Here is a 22,450-nt window from a genome sequence, read left to right as displayed (position 1 = left end):
AACAAAACCACCTGAATAAACAGGAGCCGGTTTGTTACGAGCTAATGCTGCCTCCTCCCTCGAAAACTTACCTCCGGTTAGGTGTTCATCTAGCTCTTCCATTATATTACCTTCGGAATGAGAATCCCCCTTTGTTTTCTTCAACTTTGGCATTAGGAGAGGATCACTGGAGCGTATCTGTACCGTTTCATTCTTCCTCTTGCGGGAACGAATCGTTAAATCCGCACCCAGCTCAATACCTTTGCTTTTTAAAGACGAATGCCGAGATAGAAGGGCCTCATCCAAACCACGAATCTCCGGATCGTCATCCACGTCATCAAGGATAGATTTCCGGCCAGTTTGGGATCCGGATGAACCGCCAGCTTCCTTTGAAGATATCGGAATAAGGGAAACAGTTTTAATAGCATCTCGTTCGGACGGACTCTTAGGAACAGAGGAAGTCGCCTCAGCAGCAGATGACGTGGTTACGTTCGGATCAGTCTGGCCACGGATTGGATGAGCCGAGGGCGCCACATGTTTCATTAACGGAACATCCTCCTCGCCCTGTTGCTCGAAATCAAAATAAAAAACATCCATGCTCGGAACTTTTAGAGCATCAAGAAGCGACATTGCGGCACCTACACTCCCAAAACAAAAAGAGAGTTAGCAAAACAATTAAGCAAGGGTGCCGAAGGGGATATAAAGAGCCGAAACTTACGATCACTCTTTCGGCGAATAATCGGCCAATCCTTATCCCCTCGGGCCCATGAAAAACTAACTCGACCTAACCAAAGGAAATGCTCGGGAAGAGGACGAATAGGGGACTGATGCTCAACCAGGGCACGGCCTAGACTCTCGTTAAATACAAAGTCTTCGTCAAGATCAAAGGACATCGACTGGTCTTTAAAACGCCACCTCATGTCCTCCAGAAGACAACGGTCGTCTAACCAGAAGAAATTATCTTTCCAGTTTTTCAAGCTAGACCGTTCGTTAGAGGACGGAGAAGGAACGTTCTCCCGGTGCGCAAATGTGTACCAGTCTCCGGCCGTAATAAATTTGTAAAAATATCGGAAAACGTTTAAATCTGGTTTCTGATCAAGGGCTCGGCAAGAAAGTTCAAAATGATTTACACGGCTAAGACCAAATGGGTTAACCTGACTGATATGAACCCTAAAAAATTGCAAAACCTTAATCAAGAAGCGAGAGAAAGGAACCCTATAGTTAGCAAAATTACAGACACGGGTGTAAAAGGGAAACTTCCCTTGACGGAATGGATATATGACCTCCGTTCTGGAAGGAAGGACCGGATGAAGGTCTAAGGGAATCCTATACTCTCTAACAAACTTGTCAAACTGACGAGGGGTAAGAACACTCACGCTATCCGCAAGGTTATCCTTACCAGGAACCATGTTTTAAAGATAAACAAGAAGGTACGCACCTTTCTTAGAAGAAGAAGAAGAAGAAGAAGAAGGTAAAGAGGATCACAAATAGAGAGAATCAGGAAAACAAGAAGTAAAAAGTGAAAAGGGGCAAGCTTATATAAATGTTTGAGTCGGTTAAGGGGGTGTCAAATCAGACCGTCGCATCAGGCATGCTCCCACGAATTCCAACACAAGGATTCGTAAAGACCACGTGTAGGTGACTGACGGACAAATCACAAAAATCACCCACACCACATCACCGCCACTCAAAACACACCACGTCATTTATTTAAAACCATTCCAGCAACGACACGTCATCCGCATAAGACAAAAATTTGAAACTTCAGTTTGCAAAGTCTTCACCAAGACTTAGCAAACTAGGGGACTTGAAGATGCATATCCGAAGCCGGATACTATCCTCAGGACGAATCATGCTCCACTGGGACGGGCACCTAAGACGTGTCCGTTCCACATCACGCACCTCCGAAGACGAACCTCCATTCGAGTGCGTCTGGCCGGATGACGTCATCTCAGTTGACTACTATAAATACCCTGCCAAGTACAAAACCAAGTACAGTTTTCTGAGCTTCCGTCCTTACTTTCTCTCTCTATTTTCTCTCTCTAAACAAATACTTATCCTCACGCCGGAGGGTGGTCGCAGAGGGGCCCTCCCATCTCTGCGGCGAGCCTAACGGTTTTCTGTTTTGCAGGAACCTTTCTCAACCTTTGACAAGATCCAAACTCTCGTTTGCAGGCTCCGGCCTAACCACGGTTTTTTGGTTCTTCAGTTACAATCAGCGTTGTCGTTTTCACATTTTTTCGACATATCTGTAATCGATCCAAATGCAGCTTCTAACAGTATCGTCAATTTGTCCCCGACTCACTCACCGTCCTCAGTGGAAGTTAAAGGTCATCGAGAGAGTGGATTGAGGATGGGATCACTTCATCACCGCCCCCATACTGCTGATTTGGATAGGAGGTTGAATTTAGAGCCCTAATCTGGTAGTGTCGCCGATATCTTTGCTGTTCGTGGCCACCGGAAAACGACTACCACCAAGCAACACATGTATCTTCCTTGTTTGTGGCCACCGATAAACGCCGCCGATATCTTCCATTTCAAGTTCTTTATCTCCGGCGGCTTGGGATCTAGGGCTTAAAGGGTGGGGGCGCGGCGGTTTGTAAACAACGATGGTGATAGTGATGATGGTTGATGGCTGGTGTTGTTGATCTTTGTAGAATAATTCAGGAATGTAGAGAGAGATAGATAGTTGAAGGGAGAGTGAGTTAAGATGATTTTTATTCAAGCTTTTTGTTTTTATAATATTAAAATTACAATAATACCCTCATACGCCTTGCACATGTGATATTTAACTGAAATTTCTAATTTGGTTAGTACTAAAGGACTTACGGTGTAATGAGTTTTACAAATTATTGAAGTTAAAGGTCATCCATTGCAATCTGATACAAACATAAAGGACGAAAAATGTAATTTACCCAAAAAATAATAACTAGACGTTAGCCGACAACACTTCAAAAATAACCAGTGGTGGTCCCATCTTTTCACATATTGTAAACCAATAAACCTTTACTAACAGAACCTTAATATCTGTTTGTCTCCTTTTCCTTTTCTGTTAGCAAAAGGTCCATTAGACCAGAAGGTATGGGGGCTGGCTTAGGCCCGGCCTGGCCCGGCGCCGGACCCCCACATCGCCCCCTCTGGCCCGGCTCGTCCAAACCAGCTCCCACACGACGCATACGACGGGGCTAAAATTCAAAATTCTAGCCGTTAAAAAACGACTATATTAATTAAAAAAAACTTTTCCACTTTAAATAAATACCCCTTCTCTCATCCATTTTTATATCAAATTCTCAATACTTCTCCCATTCTCATCCATTTTTATAAAAAACACTCCATCTTTTTTATAGAATCATGAATCCATTCAACCTAAACAACCCCAACCCGAACCAATGTAACTTTTTTTCGACTCCCGCTTACACTCCGACTATTGATACTTCATGAGTGTCTCCGCAATTTACGTTTTCGGGTTTCCAACAATCACCCAACGCCTTCAAACAAATGTCTCAAGTTCAACCAATGCAACATTACCAAGCACTACAACAAATCATGCAACACAACTCGTTTGAATCTCTAGCGCAATTCCAATCGCAACCGCCAACATCCCAAGTGCAACCCTCGGTTCCACTTGACGATGATGAAGAAGTCGTCCCCGAATCGCCACCTCAAGAGCTCAAGCGCAAAAAAAAACAAGGGGAAGGGGAAGACGGTTGAAACCGTAGCCGAAATCAAAGATGATTCGAAAGCAAAGCCGAGACCTTGGACAAAAATAGAAGAGGAGGCGCTAGCAATGGCGTTTGTTAAGTCCTCAACTTGCCCGATTGTTGGTATGAATCAAAGTTTATTTTTTTAATTGAAATTTTAAAATATTTATTTTTTATTTTTACTAATGCATTTTTTTTTAATTTAGGGAACAACCAAACGGGTAGTAGTTTTTGGAAGGTGATAACGGGAAGATTTAACGAGATTATGGAGCAAGGCCCGATGCGTGATCTCGATACCGTCTTGGGCAAGTGGCGTAAAATGAGCAAGGCCATCAACACCTTTAGCGGGTATTATAACCAAATTTACACTAATTCTCCTAGTGGGAGTAACAACGAGGACATTCTTAACCTTGCTTTGGCTAAATGGGATTCTAAAAATTCAACGTCTTTCCAACACCTCCGACCATGGAACATTTTAAAGAAAGAAAACAAATGGAAGCCGGTTCCAAATGAGGTCGCGACCGCCAAACAGAGTAAAACTTCCGAGTCCGGAAGTTATAGTGCCGGAGGCTCCACCGCTCGTTGTCAAATCGACATAAACGACGACCCGGAATATGACGAGGATGTGTTGCCTGTTCACGAGTCGGAACGTCCCCCGGGAAGGGACAAATCAAATAAGAGGCGACCGGAAAGCGAAAAGGGGGCGGCTCGAGCCAAACATCTTCTAGGGCAGGTTCGAAAATGGACGAGTTGATATCCGAATTCCGTTCGTTCAAAGAGCTCACGGCGGAAAAATATAGTTACAAAAAAACCTTGTCGGCCGATTATACTCGAGCGGAGGATTTTAGGATTATGAGGTTGGATCTCGACTTGGTTCCGAAGGATGAACACGAGGTTTACCGGAGGATGAAAGAGGAGGTTAAGAAAAAATGGACGTCGTAGGTTGTTTACTTTTTTAATCGTATCGTTATTTTTTTCGCTTTTATGTTTTCCGTTTCTAGGATTAGTAATTTTAATTTTTAGGAAATGTAATTTTCTTATGTTATGAAATGAATTTAATTATTTTGTTTTATGTTTTAGTTTTATTTAATTTTTATAAGTTAACCAAAAAAAGTTAGAAAATAATTAGGTGGGGTAGGTCCATCTTCCACCCTCCTTAAAATGCAAGGAGGCCTATCCTCCGTTAGATGATGATGTGACGCTTACGTGGCAGCCCATCCTCATGGGGCTCTCCATACCTTTTAGTAAAATATGAGACCACCACTAGTTTTTAAAGTTTTTAAAGTTTAGACCGTTAACAAACGATTAATAATAATAAAAAAACAAACGATTAATAATTAAGTTTATTAAAATCAATTATTCATTATAAATTATAAAGAACTATAATAAAGAATGTAAAGGAAAACCAAAATAACAGGTAACATTACAACCAGATAAAATAGGTTTACGCACGTTCTTCACTCACCGAGTGTGCAGGTGTAACTCACCTCAGTCAGGTATCTCCTTCTATTGATCGCCTTTGTAGTTAATTAATTGTTTTATGAGGTGTTTCATGCCTTATGTTTTCATTTTCAGTTAGCTTCTTTCTTTTGATTTTGATTTTGTTTTTGTTTTTGTTTTTGTCTACACATTTGGGGATTTTAGGGCTTACGACTGTTCATATCGGCTACTTTACTTTGGTTATATATGGATACTTTGTGGGTGTTTGGATGCGTGCTTAGAAAGCTTTTATGTGAGATTAATTAAACAAGTTAAAGCGACGATACAGAGTGTTCATCAGATAAATCTTTTTCAATGAGCACAAGAAATTAGTTATTCTGGTCACATGGGAAAACCCAATTAAGAAGCATGGCCGCCATACTGATTTATGAATTTTTTTCTTTGAATTGCCTTATTGTTAGACTTATTATGTTGTATTTGGCTATTTCCTCTTTGTGAGTAGTAACATAGATCATCTTCATTTGCATTTTCACAGTTTACAGTATCCGTCCCACATAAACAGCCTGAGATGAAAGCGAAACGTTTGTCTAAAGCTCCGCGATTGGATAGACTCACTACACTTCCTCAAACCATAATAGAAGTCATCCTATGTCTCTTACCAATTGAAGAAGCAGCAAGGACAAGTATCCTCTCAAGGGAATGGAGGTACAAATGGACCACAATTCCTAAACTTGAGTTTGATGAGTCCACTTTTGAAACGTCAACCAAAGAGATTACTGTTAAGGAGTTGAGGTGTAAACTTTTCGGTGCTATACACCAAGTTCTGTTGCTGCGCCAGGCCCCAATACTCGATTTCACCCTTTCGATATATACACATCACAAATGTTATGAAATTGATCAAATCATCCTTCATTTGTCGAGGAACCATAATGTCAAAAAAATAACACTTGACTTTTGGCCAAAGAATTCATATCCTTTACCCTTATCTTTCTTCTCGTTGCATCACTTAACGCACCTATATCTTCAATATTGTGACTTCGACCATGAACCCACATTCAATGGATTTGGTAACCTTACAAGCTTATCCTTAAGCAGACCATCAATCTCTAGAAAAAGTCTTCTACATCTTTTATCTAATTGTCCATCACTTAAGAGCTTTAGGCTGGTAAGTTCATACTTGTATATCCACTCTCGTGGGCTTCCAAAACTTATCTGAATATTTTAAGTCTGCAGTTTATAGATTATGAAGAGTTTTACGGTCATGAAAGACCCAACATTATGGAGCTGTTCAAGTCTTTACCTGTGATTGAACATCTAACCACTTGGGGTTATATCGCTCCGGTAATATTTATCCACATTATACGTATATATAAAGTAAAGGAAAAAAGGTCTAACTTAATTTTTAATTGTTTTTTGGTCTATGGTTGTAGTTATTTGTTATAGACTCGGCTCCCCAAGAGCTTCCAACCTCATTAATCCACCTCAAATACTTTTGTTTCGAACAAATGGGTATTGTCAACCGCGATGGATATAGCTTTGGATTGACTTTTCTTCTTGTTTTGCTCAAATGCTCCCCTAACTTGGAGAGAATTAAGCTAGAGGTGAATAGCATAACTGTATAGGTCTATCTTGTATCCTATTTGTTTTGATTCAGATGCCAGAATTCACCAACACAACATTCGTGTTGTAGGTGGATACAGATGAAGATTTTGATAAGGGGACGCTTAAATTGGAAGAATATTCTGTTATATTTGAAAACTATTCAGATGTTTGGTTGGAGCATCTGAATGAGTTGAAGATTCAACATTTCAGAAACTTCAACCCTGAGTTGGAGCTTGTGAAGTTTATCTTGGCCAGATCGCCCAATTTGAAGAAGGTGATATTGATAACCTGGATAAATAACAAGAATGAAGAGTTGGAATTGTTAAATGTTCTGTCACATGCCGCACGTGCATCACGGGTAGAAATTGTTGTTGAGAATCTCTGGACTGAATCTGACTCTGACGATTACGAAGATGTTTAGATCACTCAAGTTTCTTGAGAAGCAATGTAGAAATTTATGATGATAATCTTGTAGTGCTACTTGTTTTTCTGCAACTTTTATCTGATTAGACCATGCGTAATGGTAATCAAGAATAATGCCCCCAACATGGGGCATTATCCGCCACGTGTCGCCTAGTCACACTTTGGGCATTATAGGAAAAAAAGGTGTAGTGGGGCATTATCCAAATAATGCCCACTCAATCATTTTACATTTATTTTTTTTTTAAATATAAAAGATAAAGTCTTCCATAAATTAAAATATAAATTACAATACTTGAAAAAAAATACTAAAAAAAAACAGAAAATTAATATAACCGAAAAAAAAAACAGAAAAAAAAAACAGAAAATTAAAATAACCGAAAAAAAAAAAAAAAAAAACTAGATGATCTAAAGTCCATATTTTTCTCGTATTTTTTGGCGACGCATTTGAGCCAAGATCAACGCGTCGCCTTGGAGGTGGTCGATCGGTTTGGACAAAAACTCAATGTCCTTTTCCATTTGTCGCGCCTCTTGCAACTCGTTGAACTTTTTGGTTTCAACTACTCGGTCTTTCATAATCTCCCAACGTTTGTGGCCGAGGTCGCGAATATCTTGGAGACGACGGTTCATCTCCTCGAAATCATCCTTTAGTTCGAGATCGGAAGACGACTCGACCGTTTTTTTCCCCGTTCCCTTTCTTCTACCGGTGGGTCGGGCCAACTCTTCTTGAATTTGCTCGTCGACGTCCAACGTTTCATTTAAATTAACATTACGGGCATCGGATGTCGGAGTTGACGGGTCGGCGGAGGATGATGTTTTTGACCTTTTAGCCCGGCGTCTACTACTTGACGTCATTGGATTAACAAGCGCCCACTTTGGACTTTTTCGTAGAAGCTCCCAACACTTATAGTACGTGAAAGGGCTTTTCGTCCGATCGAACTCCTCCAAAGTCTTTGTTAAAACCCCGACGTCACTTTCACCGCTCGGGCGATTGTCGTAGTTACGTTGGTAAACTTCTTGAAACGCGTGACATTTGTTGTTGATGTCGGTCCATTTGCTAGAAATTGAATCCTTGTCCCGATGCTCGCCTTGACCCCACGAGCTATAAAAGAGTGCACGCACCCTATCCCAAAAAACGGGGCCCGTTTGAAAGTTTGCTACAAATTTAAAAACAAAAAATAAAAAATATTAGTTGCAATTTAAAATATAAAAAACAGAAAAAAAACAGATTATAAAAAATAGAAAAAAATAACCGAAAAAAAAAACAGAATTTAAAAAAACAGAAAAAAAAAAACAGAATATAAAAAATACAAAAAAAAAACAGAAAAATAAAAAAACAGAAAAAAAAAACAGAATATACCGGTATCTTCGTCCTCCGAAATATCGAGCCACGCCCGACTCAACGTGTATTCCTCGTCCTTCGTCCATTTAATGGTTGTTTTTGCACGTCGAGGCTCATCCTTTTCCTTCTTTTTATGCGACCTTCTGCCGCGTTTCGATTTGTCTTGCACCGGTTCGGGTTGCGACTCCGGCACGACCTCGACATCGGGTTCGGATTCGGGTTCGGGTTGTGACGGTTGCGACCCGCCGGCTTGACCAAAGCCGTAGGTGGGAGGAACAAAAGGAGAGGCGCCACTCAAGAAAGCCGCGTAAGTTAAAAAGCTCGGGTCCATGTCTTGTAGGTTGTACGGGGTTTGCGGTTGGGTTGTGTTCGGGTTCGTGGGTCTTGCGGGGCCACCAAACGGGGGTCGGTATGGATGCATACTTGTAAATAAATAGGAGAAAGTGGAGGTTTTTTTATAAAGTAGTAGAAGAGAGTGGGTTAGAAAGTAGTAGAAAGTTTATAAAAAAATGAAGAAAATGGATTGATATATATATAGTGGGTAAAATTTAGAATTAAAAAAAATAAATAAATAAGTTTTTGACCGTTGGCAACGGTCGAATTTTTGCCACCTTTCAATTTAACAGCGTTTTAATAACCACGCCAACTCAATTTTTTTTAAAAAAAAACGCCCGGAAACGCCCCGTGTAATGGGGGTTCCGGCGTTTTTGGGCGTTATTTGGCAATTTTTTTTTAAAAAAACGCCCCGTTACGGGGGGTCTTAGTAAGTTTGAAAACGTCCTTGATGTTAAAGAGTAGAAGATCTTCTTGGACTCAATTAGTTGCTGCAACAAAACAACTTTATTACAGTTCTTGTAAGATGTTAGGTTGGAGGGTATGGAATGGAACCCTAGGGGCTCCATTGTGCCATCTCAGCTCCTTCCTATCAATACCCCCCCCCCCCCTTTTTAACTTGGAGGGTATGGATAAAGCCTCCATTTCTTCAATGGCGCCCCCTCCCTCACACACAGATACCCCGTTATTGCTCGCTATTCAATTCACAAACCAACAATAGCGCCCCCATTCAGTTGAGGTGGCATGGTCATCATGCCCTTACAATATATTTACAACCTATCGGTCTATTTTGACTTGCCAAATTATTACACCAAAATTTGTTATCTTTCATTTTACCCTCTTTTATTAGTCTTTTTTTTTTGTTAAGCGTTGGGCATGACATTGCCCGCTTGGCGTGGGGATTTAGCCTGACGTGGCGCGGGGTGGGGGGGGGGGTGAGATGGCTGGCTTTGGTTGGCTGGTTCAATATAGCGGTTGGGGGTAGTCGTTGCCAATTTTTTTTTTACAATTTTTACTACTTCTCTACTTCTTCTACCATATCTCTTTATGTTTTATAAATTCAACCCACAACATCCTACAATGTATCCTTTTAACCGCACCTACGACCCAAACAACCCCTTTGGATACCAAGAAAACCCGAATCCTAACCCGTCACCAAACCGTCCACCACCAAACCCAACCCAAATACCCATTACACGCGGCCATCCACAACAACCGCCAAATGGTTTAGTATACTCATTGTGTACTGATCTAGCTGGAATCACATCGTATACAGGAAATCGTGGATACACAAACTTTCCATACAACAACTCGTCTATTCCAGTTAGCCTATCCCAACTGGAATTCGTGCCCGAAACTCAACCGCAAGACGTTGGTGGTTCGTCATCAACCGCAAGCTTTAGCGGCCGCTCAATGAACACAAATAAAATAGACGGTTCAAGAAGAAGTTACTTTGATAAGATGTTGGATCGACGAATCGCAAAATCCGATTCATGGTATTTTTTTAATATAACATATTTGATGTTTACAATATTATTGTTTTAAGTTTTATTATAATTTTTTTTATAATGTTTATAATATTATGTGTGTTTTGGAATAGGGAATTCACGACACAAAAAAAGATTTTTGGGATTCGATCAAAAAGCATTTCATACACAAATGCAAATGGGGGAGGTGTATCGTGAAAATGATAGTCTCTCGTCGAAGTGGGGGGATATAAATATCCACGTCACCGCGTTCAACACATGTTTCCATAAGGCGAATCGCCAAGAAGCGGTGAAACCGAGGTTGAAACACCATTACGACGGTTCCAAGGAGCAGCATCAAGATTTCCACCAAGGACATGACGAGGGAAGGCAGAGGTGAGAGAGATTAATTTTATATTGTTTTTTAGCTAATCATGTGGTGTCACGTCACACATCTCTTTCAGTCAAACTACTACACCCTTGTAAACATATACTTTAATTAAATCCTACGTGTATGTGGTATAACTCTTGCACTTTTTAGTTAACACACTACATGTAGTCTAAATTATTATATGGTATGCATAGTACCACAATGTTGTAAATTTCAGTTGATTACATCTAAGTTATTTTTATCCCTAAAACTAGTGTTTTTTTCTTACAAATGTTTACTCCATGACACAAAAAATGAAACTAGAAGCTTAATTTAATTCATTCATAATTCAGAATTATATTTTAAATTTACTATACCAAAATTAAAACAAACCTAAATTAAATAAGCCTAAAATTGATATATTAGATAAGCTTAAGTGCTTAATCCAATTCAATTAACCAAATATTCCTAATGATCTATATATGATAGATCCTTAATCCACCCAATATCTTATCTTGATGGGATTTTGAGATCTGAATTGAGTTGAACTTGGAGGAAGAAGCTATAAAATCCTGCAAATTCAACGAAATGTTTGATATTGGTTTGGAAATCTTTAGGGTATTTAATCCTATTTCTTGCCTTTGTTTGTTAAGAGTTTTGGTTCTTAGCTTCAAGGTTAACTTTGATCCATGTTCTTTGAGGCTAATCAATTTAATTGAGGCTGATTTTTCTGATTGAGAGGAGAAACATGTGATTTGTTATTAATACTAAGGGCATGTTTGGCTAAGCTTATTATAGTTAAAAAGGACTTTTGGAAAAGGACTTTTGGGAAAAAGACTTTTTGAAAAGGAGTTTTTAAAAAAAGTGTTTGGATTAGCTTATTGATGTAAAATGACTAAAATGGACATTCTTTTAGATATAAGGGGGTAAAGAAGGGGTATATTGGTAATTTGTAGTTTGAAAAGTTAAAAGCTGGCCAAGAAGTCAGAATATTGTGACTGCTTGAAACATCTTTTTTCTTCTTTGCAAAAAGTCATTTCTAAAAGGACTTTTGGCTTAGCCAAACACAAAAACAACTTATTGGCTTTTTGATAAGTCAATAAACCAATAAGTTGTTTTGAAAAGCTTAGCCAAACATGCCCTAATATTAGGTATAATATTTATTTTGAAAAATGGTATTTTTAAGAAATTTAGAGTGGTACATTTATTTCTCCCTTAATCTAACCCCAAATAGATGATTCTAGTTAACTAGGGTTGTTCACGAGCTAAGGCAAACAGAGTAGACCTTTTCTCGTGCTTGGCTTGTTTTCAAATTGAGCCAGACCGAGCCGTTCGACTCGTTTCGTTTATAACCGAGCGAAAATCAAACGAGCATTTTCCGAGCAAACGACAAAAGATTGGGACAACCCTACTATCTAGTGTGTGACGCAGTTTAAATTTGCAGAGAGATATAGACATTGATAATTATTTTTTGTATCATCATCATACTCAGTAAATCCCACTAACAACAAAGCTAAAGTAGGGTCTGAGAATGGTAAGATGTAGACAACCTTACCTCTACCCGTAGGAATAGGGAGACTGCTTCCAGTGAGACCCCGGCTCGATAGTAGTTTTGCATTAAGCCTTGGACATAAGGCACATAACACTCAGCAATTGAGACAACTGCGGATTAGTGCATGTACCCCCTTGTCTTTCGGCTATCAACGCCACCACATGATGCATGATTAACCACCCCCCTTTTAACGTTCTTTTCACGAAATTAGTAAAAATTACGTTAAAATTAGTGCATTTTCATTTTTGCCCCCGAACGCCTACACATATATACATCATATGTGCATTATTTTTGTATAGCTATTCCAATTACTCTACTACAATAACTATATAATTTTAGGACTAATATACATGATTGACTAAATGTGAAAAAAAAAAAAGAAAATCACTCTTTAATTCTCACGTTTAGCACGTTAATACACATCTGTACAATAACCTTACTCAATATGGTGTAAGAATCAAAGTATTCACAATCTGTCCCCTAAATTCTGTGTGAGAGCTTTTTATATTATGTAAAGTGATTGTAGGTGGTTGGAAGTGTTTGTGAGTAGAGGGGAGATAAAATGTTACTGTTCATCTGTAAATTTGAGGTGACACTGTTTACCCTCTATAATTTTTTAATATATTTTGAAAGTGGTTGTGAGTGAAGGAGAGGGAAAAGGTAATGATAAAAGTATAAAAAAATATTATTTAATTGAAAAGAGATAGAAAATATAGTTGTTTTAGTGAAAATATAGGGTAAAAATGATGGAAGGGATGTGAATGCTCTCAGATAGAATATAATGGTATTTATAAAACTATAAATGTAAGTTATATTTGTGTGTATACACACATATAATAAATTAAAATAATAATTCGAGCCGAGCATATCTTTTCTCGTGCCTGGCTTATTTACAAACCGAATTGAGCTAGGCGGCTTGTTTACAGTCGAGCTAAATATCGAAACAGAGAGTTACGAAACAGTAAGTGACGAGCAATTTGTACATCCCTATCTTTGCTCGTGCCTGGCTCTTTTACAAACCGAACCTCGTTTACAATCGAGCCGAAAACCAAACAAACCACTAACGATTGGTTAGTGGTTTGGAAAACCCTATTATTTACCCAATCACCCACGTACTCATATTTGAAATGAGCAGTTTGGAAAACCCTATTGTTAACGCAATCAATGTTTTAAAAACTGGTTTTTAAATCATACCGGATTAGACTCAGAAATGGTTCATCCGGTTGAACCGGTCTGACTAATTAATACTAAAAATCCATAAAATACAATTTTCACTCAAAAAAATAATCTAAAACTACATCATTTCATAATAAAAATATTACAAAAGTTAATCCATAATAAAAAATAATCCAAAAATTTACTACCGATACCTTTTTGGACGCTAAATTTTACTAAGAAGGCAAATAATAACCTTTTCGGGCCCATAAAAGATTAAAACTCCAAATTTTAATTTTTGACCCAGTACCGGTATATTGGTTTAAACCGATATAACCCAATTAACCGACGGTACAACTTATTTGTCATTCCCTCAGTTTACCGGTGTGATTCGTGTCGGCCAAACTTCCGACATCCGGTTTAACCGGTTCAACCGACCGGTATAAACCAGTTTTTAAATCATTGAACGCAATTATCCAGGTAGTTATATTTGAATCTACCCACATCTTCCACAAAACGGTAGGAATTCTCTATTTTCTAACCTAAATCCACCGCTGAGAGACAATCCAACTGATCCACGATCGTCTCTTGTGAATCGCCTGATGCCCTGATCGCCGACCTCCTCCCGACCCCCGTCTACTTCCGGTTTGTGTTCTTTTTTTCCACTTTACCACTTTGAAAATTGAATAGTATGTTACTTGATTTTATATTGAAACTTGCTTATGTAAACTTCAAAGTTAAATACTTGATCGTTCATGATTGTAGGTCCCATGAAGTTTCCTTGTTTATATACAATAACCTAATCTAAACTGAAACATGAAGTAGGTATCTAAAATGAAACAAAACAAAAAAAAAAAAGAACTAATTTGAAACAATAGTGCTATGAGCGAATGGAACAAAATAATGTAGTATCATTTGGATCTCCAACTAAAACAAACAGTGCCTTCAAGCTGATCTAGGACTTGTTATGTTGTATGTGGTCTATTTACATTGTGTGTTTAGTAAACAGAGTTCATCTTAAGTTGTTTTTCACAGTTTGCAGTATGATCTGACGAAAGCAATCTAAGGTGAAAGGCAAACGTCTGCCTAAAGTTGAACGAGTTGATAGAATCACCACACTTCCTCGAGCCATAGTAGAAACCATCCTATGTCTTTTACCGATTGAAGAAGCAGCTAGGACAAGTGTCCTCTCAAGGGAATGGAGATACAAATGGACCACTATTCCTAAACTTGTGTTTGTAAAGTATGATGATGTGAAAGAATCGTCTGATGGCAGTGAAACATCTGACTTAGAAAGCGCAAGGAAACACATGGACAGGAGGTGTAAACTTTTCTATACTATACACCAAGTTTTGTTACTCCACCAAGGTCCAATACATGATTTCACGCTTTCGATGGATGCACATCACACCTGCTTTGAAATTGATCAGATAATACTCCATTTGTCGAGGAACCATGCTGTCAAGAAATTGACATTTGACTTCTGTTATTACGATATGTATGTTTTACCCTTATCTTTCTTCTCATTGCATCACTTGACAGATTTGTCTCTTAAAAATTGTAATATCAACCAGAAACCAATATTCAATGGATTTGTTAACCTTACAAACTTATCCTTCACATGTGGAAAGATCTCTAGAAAAGCTCTTCTGCATCTTCTATCCATTTGTCCATCACTTAAGAGCTTGTCTCTGGTAAGTTCATATTTGTATATCTATTGATTTTCAAAACTTATTCTCAATATTTTATGTCTATGCAGTTTATACTTGAAAACGATTTTATCGGTTCTGAATACCCAAGCATTATGGAGCTATTCAAGTGTTTACCTGTGATTGACGACTTGACTACCACCTGGGTTGATACCATTGCGGTAATATTTATCCACATTATATATAATATAAGGGAAAAATAAAACTTTGTTTGTTAATCGTGGTTTTGGGGTATGATTGAAGCCGGTAGTTAAAGCCTCGGTTCCACAAGAGCTTCCAACCTCACTAATCCACCTCAAATACTGTAGTATCGAAGAAATGTTGTTTCATGATGGCTGTGGATTGACTTTTGTTGCTGTTTTGATCAAATGCTCCCCAAATTTGGAGAAAATTGTTCTGGAGGTAAGTTGTATAAGTCTATCTTGCGTTTTGTTTTGCTTTTTATGCCAAACTTCACAAACACAAGACTCCTGTTGTAGATGGGTAATGATGAGATGGAGTCTGATGTGTTGGAAGAATACTCCGTTACGCTGGAAAAATATTCAGATGTTTGGTTGGAGCATTTGAAGGAATTGGAGATTAGAGATTTCGAACATGTGAAGCCTGTGTTGGAGTTGGTGAAGTTGGGGGCCGGATGGGTGGAGAAGAATGAAAAGTTGGAGATGTTAAAAACCCTCAAATGCGCTCCACACGCATCACCGGTGGAAATTGTTGTAGATTGAGAATTTCTTTAAACCTTTTCAAACTCTAATGTTGAGGTTTATAGTTTATAAGTTTCAAGGGTGGGTGATGTTACTGTTCTTTATATTTTGTGGTTGATATGGATGACAATGCGGCCTTATTAAAATAAAGGTTTTTGACACTTGTTATTAAAAAAAATGATTTAACCCAAGAATGCTACTTCTGCATTCATTTTTCTCTTTTATAGTTTTTTGAAAAGGTATGTTTGATTTCATCAAATTTGATGATATTCTGTGTTCAACAGTGGGCTCCCAATTTTGATGATAGCAGGTGTTTTCAATCTCCATTGGGCTAATTCTGCACGTCTTAATATGGGCCAAGTGCAGGGGCACCTCAATCCGTGGGTGTGTGAGCGCACCCCTTGAAAATAAAATTAGTGTTATTTGCCGTCGAAAATCCTGACCGCACCCCTTGAAAATTTTCAACCGCCCGTTTAGAAAAAAAAATATTATGAATTTATAAAAAATAATAAATAAATTGTAAATAGTGATTTTTATTAATATATAGGTATATAACATAATTTATATAATTATTCACTTAACCCAATCAAACTATCAAACCCAATCTACAATCCATTTTTATTAACGCAAGCCCAAACCCAACCTCAAAGAAATTAGAACTAAATAAAATAACCCAAACCCATCTAGTCATTCCAATTCCATTCTCTCAATCTCCCGCCCCACAAAATCCCGATCGACGCAATGTGCTCAACCGGACCCATTTTTTTGCCGGAAAACCAAAATACCGGTCGGAACCGACCCATATTTCGCCAAAATTCTCATATAGAACGGGTATGGTTTCTTTATTGATTGTTTTTATTTGTTTTATGTGATGATTAAGAGAAATATAGATGTATAAGGGTTTGATCTTTGTATGTTTTTTTTTGCTCTATACTTCTTGTTAATGATGTTGTTGTTTTATTTAAAGCTTTGTCTGTTTAGATGATTAGCTACAAATAATCAACACTTAAAACCAAAGCTTCAATGTTTGAAACTTAAAATTGAAAATTAGGGACTATGTTTGATGATTTTTTATTTGTTTAAATGTTTAGTGTTGTTTTATAGACTTATGGAAGGATTTATATGTCATAGGAACCATGAGTAGGGATGTTATATAGAGAAAGACTTGCTTAGAAAGGTATTTCTATATGAAGTTTTAGATAGATTTCAAAAAATGAAAACTCGTAGGGCCCAATTTTAAAGATGTTTGTAATGACGTTTGACATTTTGACATACTTTTCGATGAATATTCAAATTTTAGTTTGGGTCTGGCCAATTGGGAATTAATTTGGTGTTATTTTGTGTGCCTAATCAGTTGGTTTTATACTTTTATGGCCTATCGATAGGCGCAATGTGAATGTTTTTGGCAGTGGAGCCTTTGTTTTTAAGGTCTTGTCATATTTGGTGGATTAAGATTTTGTTTGAGCTGCTTTATTGGAATCCGAGTATGGGGCTTTGTTTTTTGTTTTGTTGCGGGGGGGTTTCAGGTGGATTTTCTGGTTGATTTTCTGGGGTTTTCTTCGAGCTCGACCCAGGCATGTCTGCCTTGGACGGCCGCCTTACACGCCTCCAAATCAGGTCTGTCAGTCTTGCAGATTTTGGAGCTGGTTGAGAACAGAAAGCTATGTCCATATTGTTATCCATTATAAGAGTAAAGAGTTGTGGAAGGGGGTAAGGGAGTTGTGGAATTGGGGGGGGGGTATTTATAGATGAATTAAGATATGTGGAAGGGGTAGTGGTAATTAAAAAGAATATAAATTTTGCCATACAACATGTTTTAACATTGAACTCAAGATACAACATAAAATGCCAAACTACGTGCCACAAGGAGGCCCCCTTCCGGCGTTAGTACGTCTTGTTCTACAAAGCGGGAATACATTGACATCGTCGGTGTCCGCCTCAACATTTAGGTCAATCTCTATGTTTCTCTTTCCCGTGAATTGAGTCTCCGACCCTTGTTGTTGTGTTCTTGGTACTGGTGGATTCAATAACCCGAGGTCAGTGAATGGATCGCCGTTGTAAAATGGGAACTCAAATGGAGGAGACAAAAATTGGGGTTGACTGGCTTGGTTGACGTGTGTTGACGAACCCCCCACCTCAAAATTAGGATTCGAAAAGTTTATAAGCTCAGAGAAAGGGGTATGAATTTGTTCGGCTCCTGTATTTGTTTGAAAAACATTTGGAAAACGATGCATTGGAGGTCGATTCCTTTGCACTTGTCGGGTAACGGGGGGGGAGTTCCTCAGTTATGGCATTCGTCTCAAACATCGGCCAATAACCCATATGGGGGTGTTGGACATTTCCAAAATTCATATATCGCGAAGCCATATTTCTAATATGTTCTTCTCCACTGCTCTGGAAAACTTGGCTCGCAAACTCCCCCTGCACATGGGTAAATAAATATTTTTAAAATCTATTATAAATTATTTTATAGTTTAATATATGTTGACCTACCAACATTTGCACCCTCCCACCATCATTGGGAAAACCTTGTCCTTCTGGCACTTCGTTCCTTGGGTTACCGATAAATAAAAGACCATGCGAAGAATACCACCGCATATATTGCTCACTGGCATTGATGGAATCAGACGCTGGTTAGGCAACAACGCTTTGATGACGAGACAACCACGACTGAATGTACAAATTGTGTTCATCGCGCCAGTTACGATTTTTTCCCTCAACACGTCCAGGAATGTGAAGAGCCTGATAAATGTCCTTCGACATAAGACTATTATTAGGGATCGGTTGAAACATGCGAAACTGCCTCAACACCCGACTTGGAGCATGTAGTTCCACAACATTCCAACAAATAAGGTAGGTCTCGCTTCTCCAGCAACCTTCACCACTTCGACACATTTCTGGTAATCTTGAAAGAATCGAGTCATACGGAGTCCAAATGAAGTTGGTCTCTGACAAGGAATTAAATTGAGACCGGTATGCCTTTAACACGTGTGATGTTGTATCCGAATGACGCAATCTAAACTCTTGCCACCTGTAATATAAATGAAAACGTGTAAGTTTAAAAATAAACTAATAAAAATGATAACTAATTAGACAAATAATATCACGTTGTTTAAATACAATTACCTAGCACCATACGGTCTATTCCAGTTTATGATTCTGTGCAACTTGGGTTTTGTGCAAGGCAGTCTTTCCCAGGCCCATAATTGTAACAGAAACACCGAACCACTAATCTCATGGGTTCTAACACTTGTAGCCCGGCTTAGTTGATTATACAAATAGGCCAAAACCGCACTTCCCCAACTGTACGCTCCACATATGGACAAATCTTCTAAGAAGCCTAGATATCTAATATCGACCCACTGAGACCCAGAACTAGGAAACAAATGAGAACCAATTAGAAGATAAATAATCGTCCTGGCGCGTTGAAGACATTCGTGGTCAGTTGGATTTTCGGGAAAAACAGTTGACTTTAAAGCATTTAAAACATATGGCATGTTAATTTTTTTATTATTTAAAACAGCTCTGTCCTCCAAAAAAATTCCAGTTAAACTGTAAAATTTTTCCTTAATCTGAGATTCTGTATAACTCTCATCATTGCCACAAACCTCATAGCCTTCAACTTTTAAACCCCACAAGACTTCCACATCTTGTAGTGTTATCGTTACCTCTCCGAATGGCATATGAAATGTGTTCGTCTCAGGCCGCCATCTTTCTACTAAGGCGGATATCAACGCACTGTCAGCCCTTCGGTTATCAACCATGATAACTCCAGCAAAACCAGCCAAAGTTATATATTCCGACACTTTGGGCGGAAAGGGGTTTTCCCGAATAAAATTCCATAGCTTCTCGCTTCCTCTTCTAACTCGTAATAACCCGTCGTCTGTCAATACCGTAGGATCCGAAAAAATGTAATCAGCTCTGTGGTCTCCTGTACGACTAAGAAACAACAGCTCCCTGTTTAGAGGACCACCACTATAACGAATCGCCATTACGAATATAGAGAATTGATTAAAAAAAATAAATCTACTTTTTAAAACTTAGAAAATGTGGTTGGAAACTGAGAACTTGAACAATAGTCCCCTTGAATGAGACTAATGAAAAAATTCGCCCTTTTTAATGGAAATGTTAGACTAATAAAATCGTATATTTAAATAAAATCGCCAATAACAATATTAATGATCAGCAACAAACGTAACAGAGATGAAAAGAAGAAGAAATAATAGCAGAATTGAGAACGGGGAAGAAGAACAGTTCGGAAGAGTATTGCCGGAAAACTGGCCGGAAAACAGAACGGAATCAAGAGCTCGCCGGAAAACGATGCTCTGATACCATAAAGGAAATCAGATTTAGGTAAAGTGTTCTATTATCATTCACGTTTCCAATCAGTATATATATAGGCAGCAAACTCACAACTAACTCAAAACAACTCAACTCTAACCCACTCATATATAACAAACGAGACTAACTCATAGGCTATATATACACTCTAATAGGCAATATTAGAATAAATAAAATCGTATATAAATAAAAATCGCCAATAACAATGGCTATATGTGCAGGCTTTTCAGTTTTTCGCCATTATAAATGGCAATTGGTAAGCTTTATCAGTTTTCGCCATTATAAATGGCAATTTCTGCATGTTTTTGGTCCCTTTTCGCCATTAATAATGGCTATTTCTGCAGGTTTCCAGCTTTTCGCCATTGTTAATGGCAATTTCTGCATGATTCCAGCAGGTTTGGCAGCTTTTCGCCATTAATAATGGCAATTTCTGCAGTGTTTCGCCATTAAGAATGGCTTTTTGTGCAGAGACCGCCATTCAGAATGACTTGTGTATGCAGACTATACTTTTCGCCATTGTAATTGGCACTATTTTAAAATTTTCGCCATTTGTAATGGCTGATAATTCCTGAAAAGTTCTTCTGCACAGCCCCTGGGCCAATGATTGGTCCTGCAACACCCCTGAAAAGTTCCCTGCACAGCTACAAGTGCTCAAAAAATCACCGTTTTGAATGGTAATGGCATCAATTGTGAAATATTTTGGCAAGCAGCACTACTTTTGATTAAATTTTTGAAATCAGCACTACTTCAGTAAAAAACTCTATATTCTAAACCTAAATCGACCGGTGCAGTAGCAACTGCTGTGATTCCGGCTACCGGCTGCTCTCCACTGTTCGATCCCTCGGCTGCTTGTGCAGGTTCGTGTTTTTCTTATTTCTACACTTGAAATTTGAGATTACTTGTTAAATGCTACAAGTAATGTAGTATGCTACTACTTTATTTTATTTGAATCTTGATTGTTAGTTGATTTTGCTTGAAGTAAGTAATCTACACATTTATTTGGGGGATTTTAGTGCTTCAAATTGCTCATTACTTCATTATTTGTTGATAATTTTGCTTGCACTTTGGCCGTGCATGTCGAAATCAAACAGCAACTTAAACATCTGATTATGCTGTTAGACCTGGCAAACGGGTCGGGTTGGGTCAGGTCATAGGCCAAATTGGTTCGGGTCAAAACGGGTCAATTAGAAATGGGGTTTGTTTGTTTATGCATGTGTCAATACCATGTCTTTCCTGCAACACAAGCTCAAATGCTTGCTTGTTTGGCCCTCTAAAACTGACTTTTTTTAGCAACATAGACCTTCGCCAAAACAAAAAGAACTCGGTTGTTCATCTATGATTATTACAAGTTAACTGAAGTTAGCTAATAATCTTCTGTTGCAGTTAGCATCCATAACCTATGAATAAGAAACCAACTTATAAAATATCTACCCATACATGATCAGTCTTTTGCTTTCATCCATTTCCATTCTTAACTCAATGTTTTTGTTGCTGATTATGTGACTGTTTATAAGTTAGTCATAAACAAAGGCTGATCAGTCAAAGTAACACGTTAAACTGTGTTCATCACGCGTCCAAACTATAGATTTTAATGAGTATAAGAAATTGGGTTAATCTAGTCACACTGGAAAACCCAATTAAGAAGTATAACTACACCAATGCATGAACATTTTGTTTGAGTCACGTGGTTAACAGACTTGTTTAGTTGTATTTGGTCTCTTTTGTAAACTGGGTTCATCTTAAATTGCTTTTCACAGTTTGTAGTAGCGATAAAAAACGGTGTGAGATGGCTGAAGGGTTGGATATAATCACCAGACTTCCTCAAGCCATAATAGAAACCATTCTATGTCTTTTCCCGATTGAAGAGGCAGCAAGCACGAGTATCTTCTCAAAGGAATGGAGGTACAGATGGACCAAAATTCCTAAACTTGTGTTTTGTCAGTCTATTGTTAAAAGAACAAGTGAAATAAGCAGCTTAATTGGTGGAAGCAATTATCCAGAGGAGAGTATGCAAGGATAAAAAAGGACATGAGGTGTAGACTTTTCTATGTTATACACCAAGTTTTGTTGCTGCGACAGGGCCCAATACATGAGTTCACCCTTTCAATGGATGCACATGACACCTGTTTCGATATTGATCAGATTATACTTCATTTGTCGAGGAACCATACTGTCAAGAATTAACGCTTTACTTTAATGAACTCAGTTCGTATGGTTTACCCTTATCTTTTTTCTCATCGTTGCATCACTTAACGGAGTTAGATCTTGAACATTGTATTATCAACCAGAAACCAATATTCAATGGATGTGGTAGCCTTACAAGATTATCGTTAAGCAAT

At 38.3% G+C, this 22,450-nt stretch overlaps 5 protein-coding genes across 7 annotated transcripts; 4 read left to right on the top strand and 1 right to left on the bottom strand.

Moving 5' to 3' along the window:
- Positions 1–3,610: 3,610 nt before the first annotated feature.
- LOC118488817 (glutathione S-transferase T3-like) lies at positions 3,611–4,434 on the top strand. The gene is made up of 2 exons (XM_035986189.1): positions 3,611–3,803; positions 3,887–4,434. The coding sequence occupies exons 1-2, from the start codon at positions 3,611–3,613 to the stop codon at positions 4,432–4,434; spliced, it is 741 nt and encodes a 246-aa protein (XP_035842082.1).
- Positions 4,435–5,079: 645 nt separating this feature from the next.
- On the top strand, positions 5,080–9,276 carry LOC118479260 (F-box/FBD/LRR-repeat protein At1g13570-like). 2 transcript variants are annotated; one of them, XM_022165978.2, is made up of 6 exons: positions 5,080–5,176; positions 5,656–6,285; positions 6,354–6,461; positions 6,551–6,721; positions 6,811–7,226; positions 9,243–9,276. In XM_022165978.2, the coding sequence occupies exons 2-5, from the start codon at positions 5,689–5,691 to the stop codon at positions 7,141–7,143; spliced, it is 1,209 nt and encodes a 402-aa protein (XP_022021670.1). In that variant the 5' UTR covers positions 5,080–5,176; positions 5,656–5,688; the 3' UTR covers positions 7,144–7,226; positions 9,243–9,276. The 2 variants fall into 2 exon arrangements, with proteins under 2 accessions (XP_022021670.1, XP_022021671.1); XM_022165979.2 differs by having other exon boundaries at positions 5,089–5,176; positions 5,325–6,285.
- Positions 7,256–9,042, bottom strand: LOC110921637 (glutathione S-transferase T3-like). 2 transcript variants are annotated; one of them, XM_022165984.2, is made up of 3 exons: positions 8,670–9,042; positions 8,503–8,624; positions 7,256–8,299 (listed from the first exon to the last, which is right to left on the bottom strand). In XM_022165984.2, the coding sequence occupies exons 1-3, from the start codon at positions 8,903–8,905 to the stop codon at positions 7,551–7,553; spliced, it is 1,107 nt and encodes a 368-aa protein (XP_022021676.1). In that variant the 5' UTR covers positions 8,906–9,042; the 3' UTR covers positions 7,256–7,550. The 2 variants fall into 2 exon arrangements, with proteins under 2 accessions (XP_022021676.1, XP_022021675.1); XM_022165983.2 differs by having other exon boundaries at positions 7,258–8,299; positions 8,503–9,042.
- A 5,136-nt stretch (positions 9,277–14,412) lies between the features above and the next one.
- On the top strand, positions 14,413–15,992 carry LOC110923460 (F-box/FBD/LRR-repeat protein At1g13570). The gene is made up of 4 exons (XM_022167546.2): positions 14,413–15,054; positions 15,120–15,230; positions 15,313–15,471; positions 15,549–15,992. The coding sequence occupies exons 1-4, from the start codon at positions 14,671–14,673 to the stop codon at positions 15,789–15,791; spliced, it is 897 nt and encodes a 298-aa protein (XP_022023238.1). The 5' UTR covers positions 14,413–14,670; the 3' UTR covers positions 15,792–15,992.
- Positions 15,993–20,053: 4,061 nt separating this feature from the next.
- LOC110924098 lies at positions 20,054–22,434 on the top strand. Its single transcript, XM_035986817.1, has 3 exons — positions 20,054–20,506; positions 20,906–20,968; positions 21,869–22,434. Exons 1-3 carry the CDS (start codon positions 20,317–20,319, stop codon positions 22,129–22,131), a joined length of 516 nt encoding a protein of 171 aa, XP_035842710.1. The 5' UTR covers positions 20,054–20,316; the 3' UTR covers positions 22,132–22,434.
- Positions 22,435–22,450: the final 16 nt, after the last annotated feature.

Source organism: Helianthus annuus, chromosome 17, assembly GCF_002127325.2.
Source record: "Helianthus annuus cultivar XRQ/B chromosome 17, HanXRQr2.0-SUNRISE, whole genome shotgun sequence".
Lineage (NCBI taxonomy): Eukaryota > Viridiplantae > Streptophyta > Magnoliopsida > Asterales > Asteraceae > Helianthus > Helianthus annuus.
This window is presented reverse-complemented; position numbering and strand designations above follow the sequence as displayed.

Coding starts and splice junctions, on each gene's coding strand:
- LOC118488817 (XM_035986189.1), top strand. CDS start 3,611: ATGATGAAGAAGTCGTCCCCGAATCGCCACCTCAAGAGCTCAAGCGCA. Junction 3,804..3,886: donor CTCAACTTGCCCGATTGTTG/GTATGAATCAAA, acceptor TTTTTAATTTAG/GGAACAACCAAACGGGTAGT.
- LOC110923460 (XM_022167546.2), top strand. CDS start 14,671: ATGGACAGGAGGTGTAAACTTTTCTATACTATACACCAAGTTTTGTTA. Junction 15,055..15,119: donor CACTTAAGAGCTTGTCTCTG/GTAAGTTCATAT, acceptor ATGTCTATGCAG/TTTATACTTGAAAACGATTT. Junction 15,472..15,548: donor TGGAGAAAATTGTTCTGGAG/GTAAGTTGTATA, acceptor CTCCTGTTGTAG/ATGGGTAATGATGAGATGGA.
- LOC110924098 (XM_035986817.1), top strand. CDS start 20,317: ATGGCTATATGTGCAGGCTTTTCAGTTTTTCGCCATTATAAATGGCAA. Junction 20,507..20,905: donor TTTCTGCATGATTCCAGCAG/GTTTGGCAGCTT, acceptor CCGGTGCAGTAG/CAACTGCTGTGATTCCGGCT. Junction 20,969..21,868: donor TCCCTCGGCTGCTTGTGCAG/GTTCGTGTTTTT, acceptor TGCTTTTCACAG/TTTGTAGTAGCGATAAAAAA.
- LOC118479260 (XM_022165978.2), top strand. CDS start 5,689: ATGAAAGCGAAACGTTTGTCTAAAGCTCCGCGATTGGATAGACTCACT. Junction 6,286..6,353: donor CACTTAAGAGCTTTAGGCTG/GTAAGTTCATAC, acceptor TTAAGTCTGCAG/TTTATAGATTATGAAGAGTT. Junction 6,462..6,550: donor CTTGGGGTTATATCGCTCCG/GTAATATTTATC, acceptor CTATGGTTGTAG/TTATTTGTTATAGACTCGGC.
- LOC110921637 (XM_022165983.2), bottom strand. CDS start 8,905: ATGCATCCATACCGACCCCCGTTTGGTGGCCCCGCAAGACCCACGAAC. Junction 8,300..8,502: donor TTCGGAGGACGAAGATACCG/GTATATTCTGTT, acceptor TTAAATTTGTAG/CAAACTTTCAAACGGGCCCC.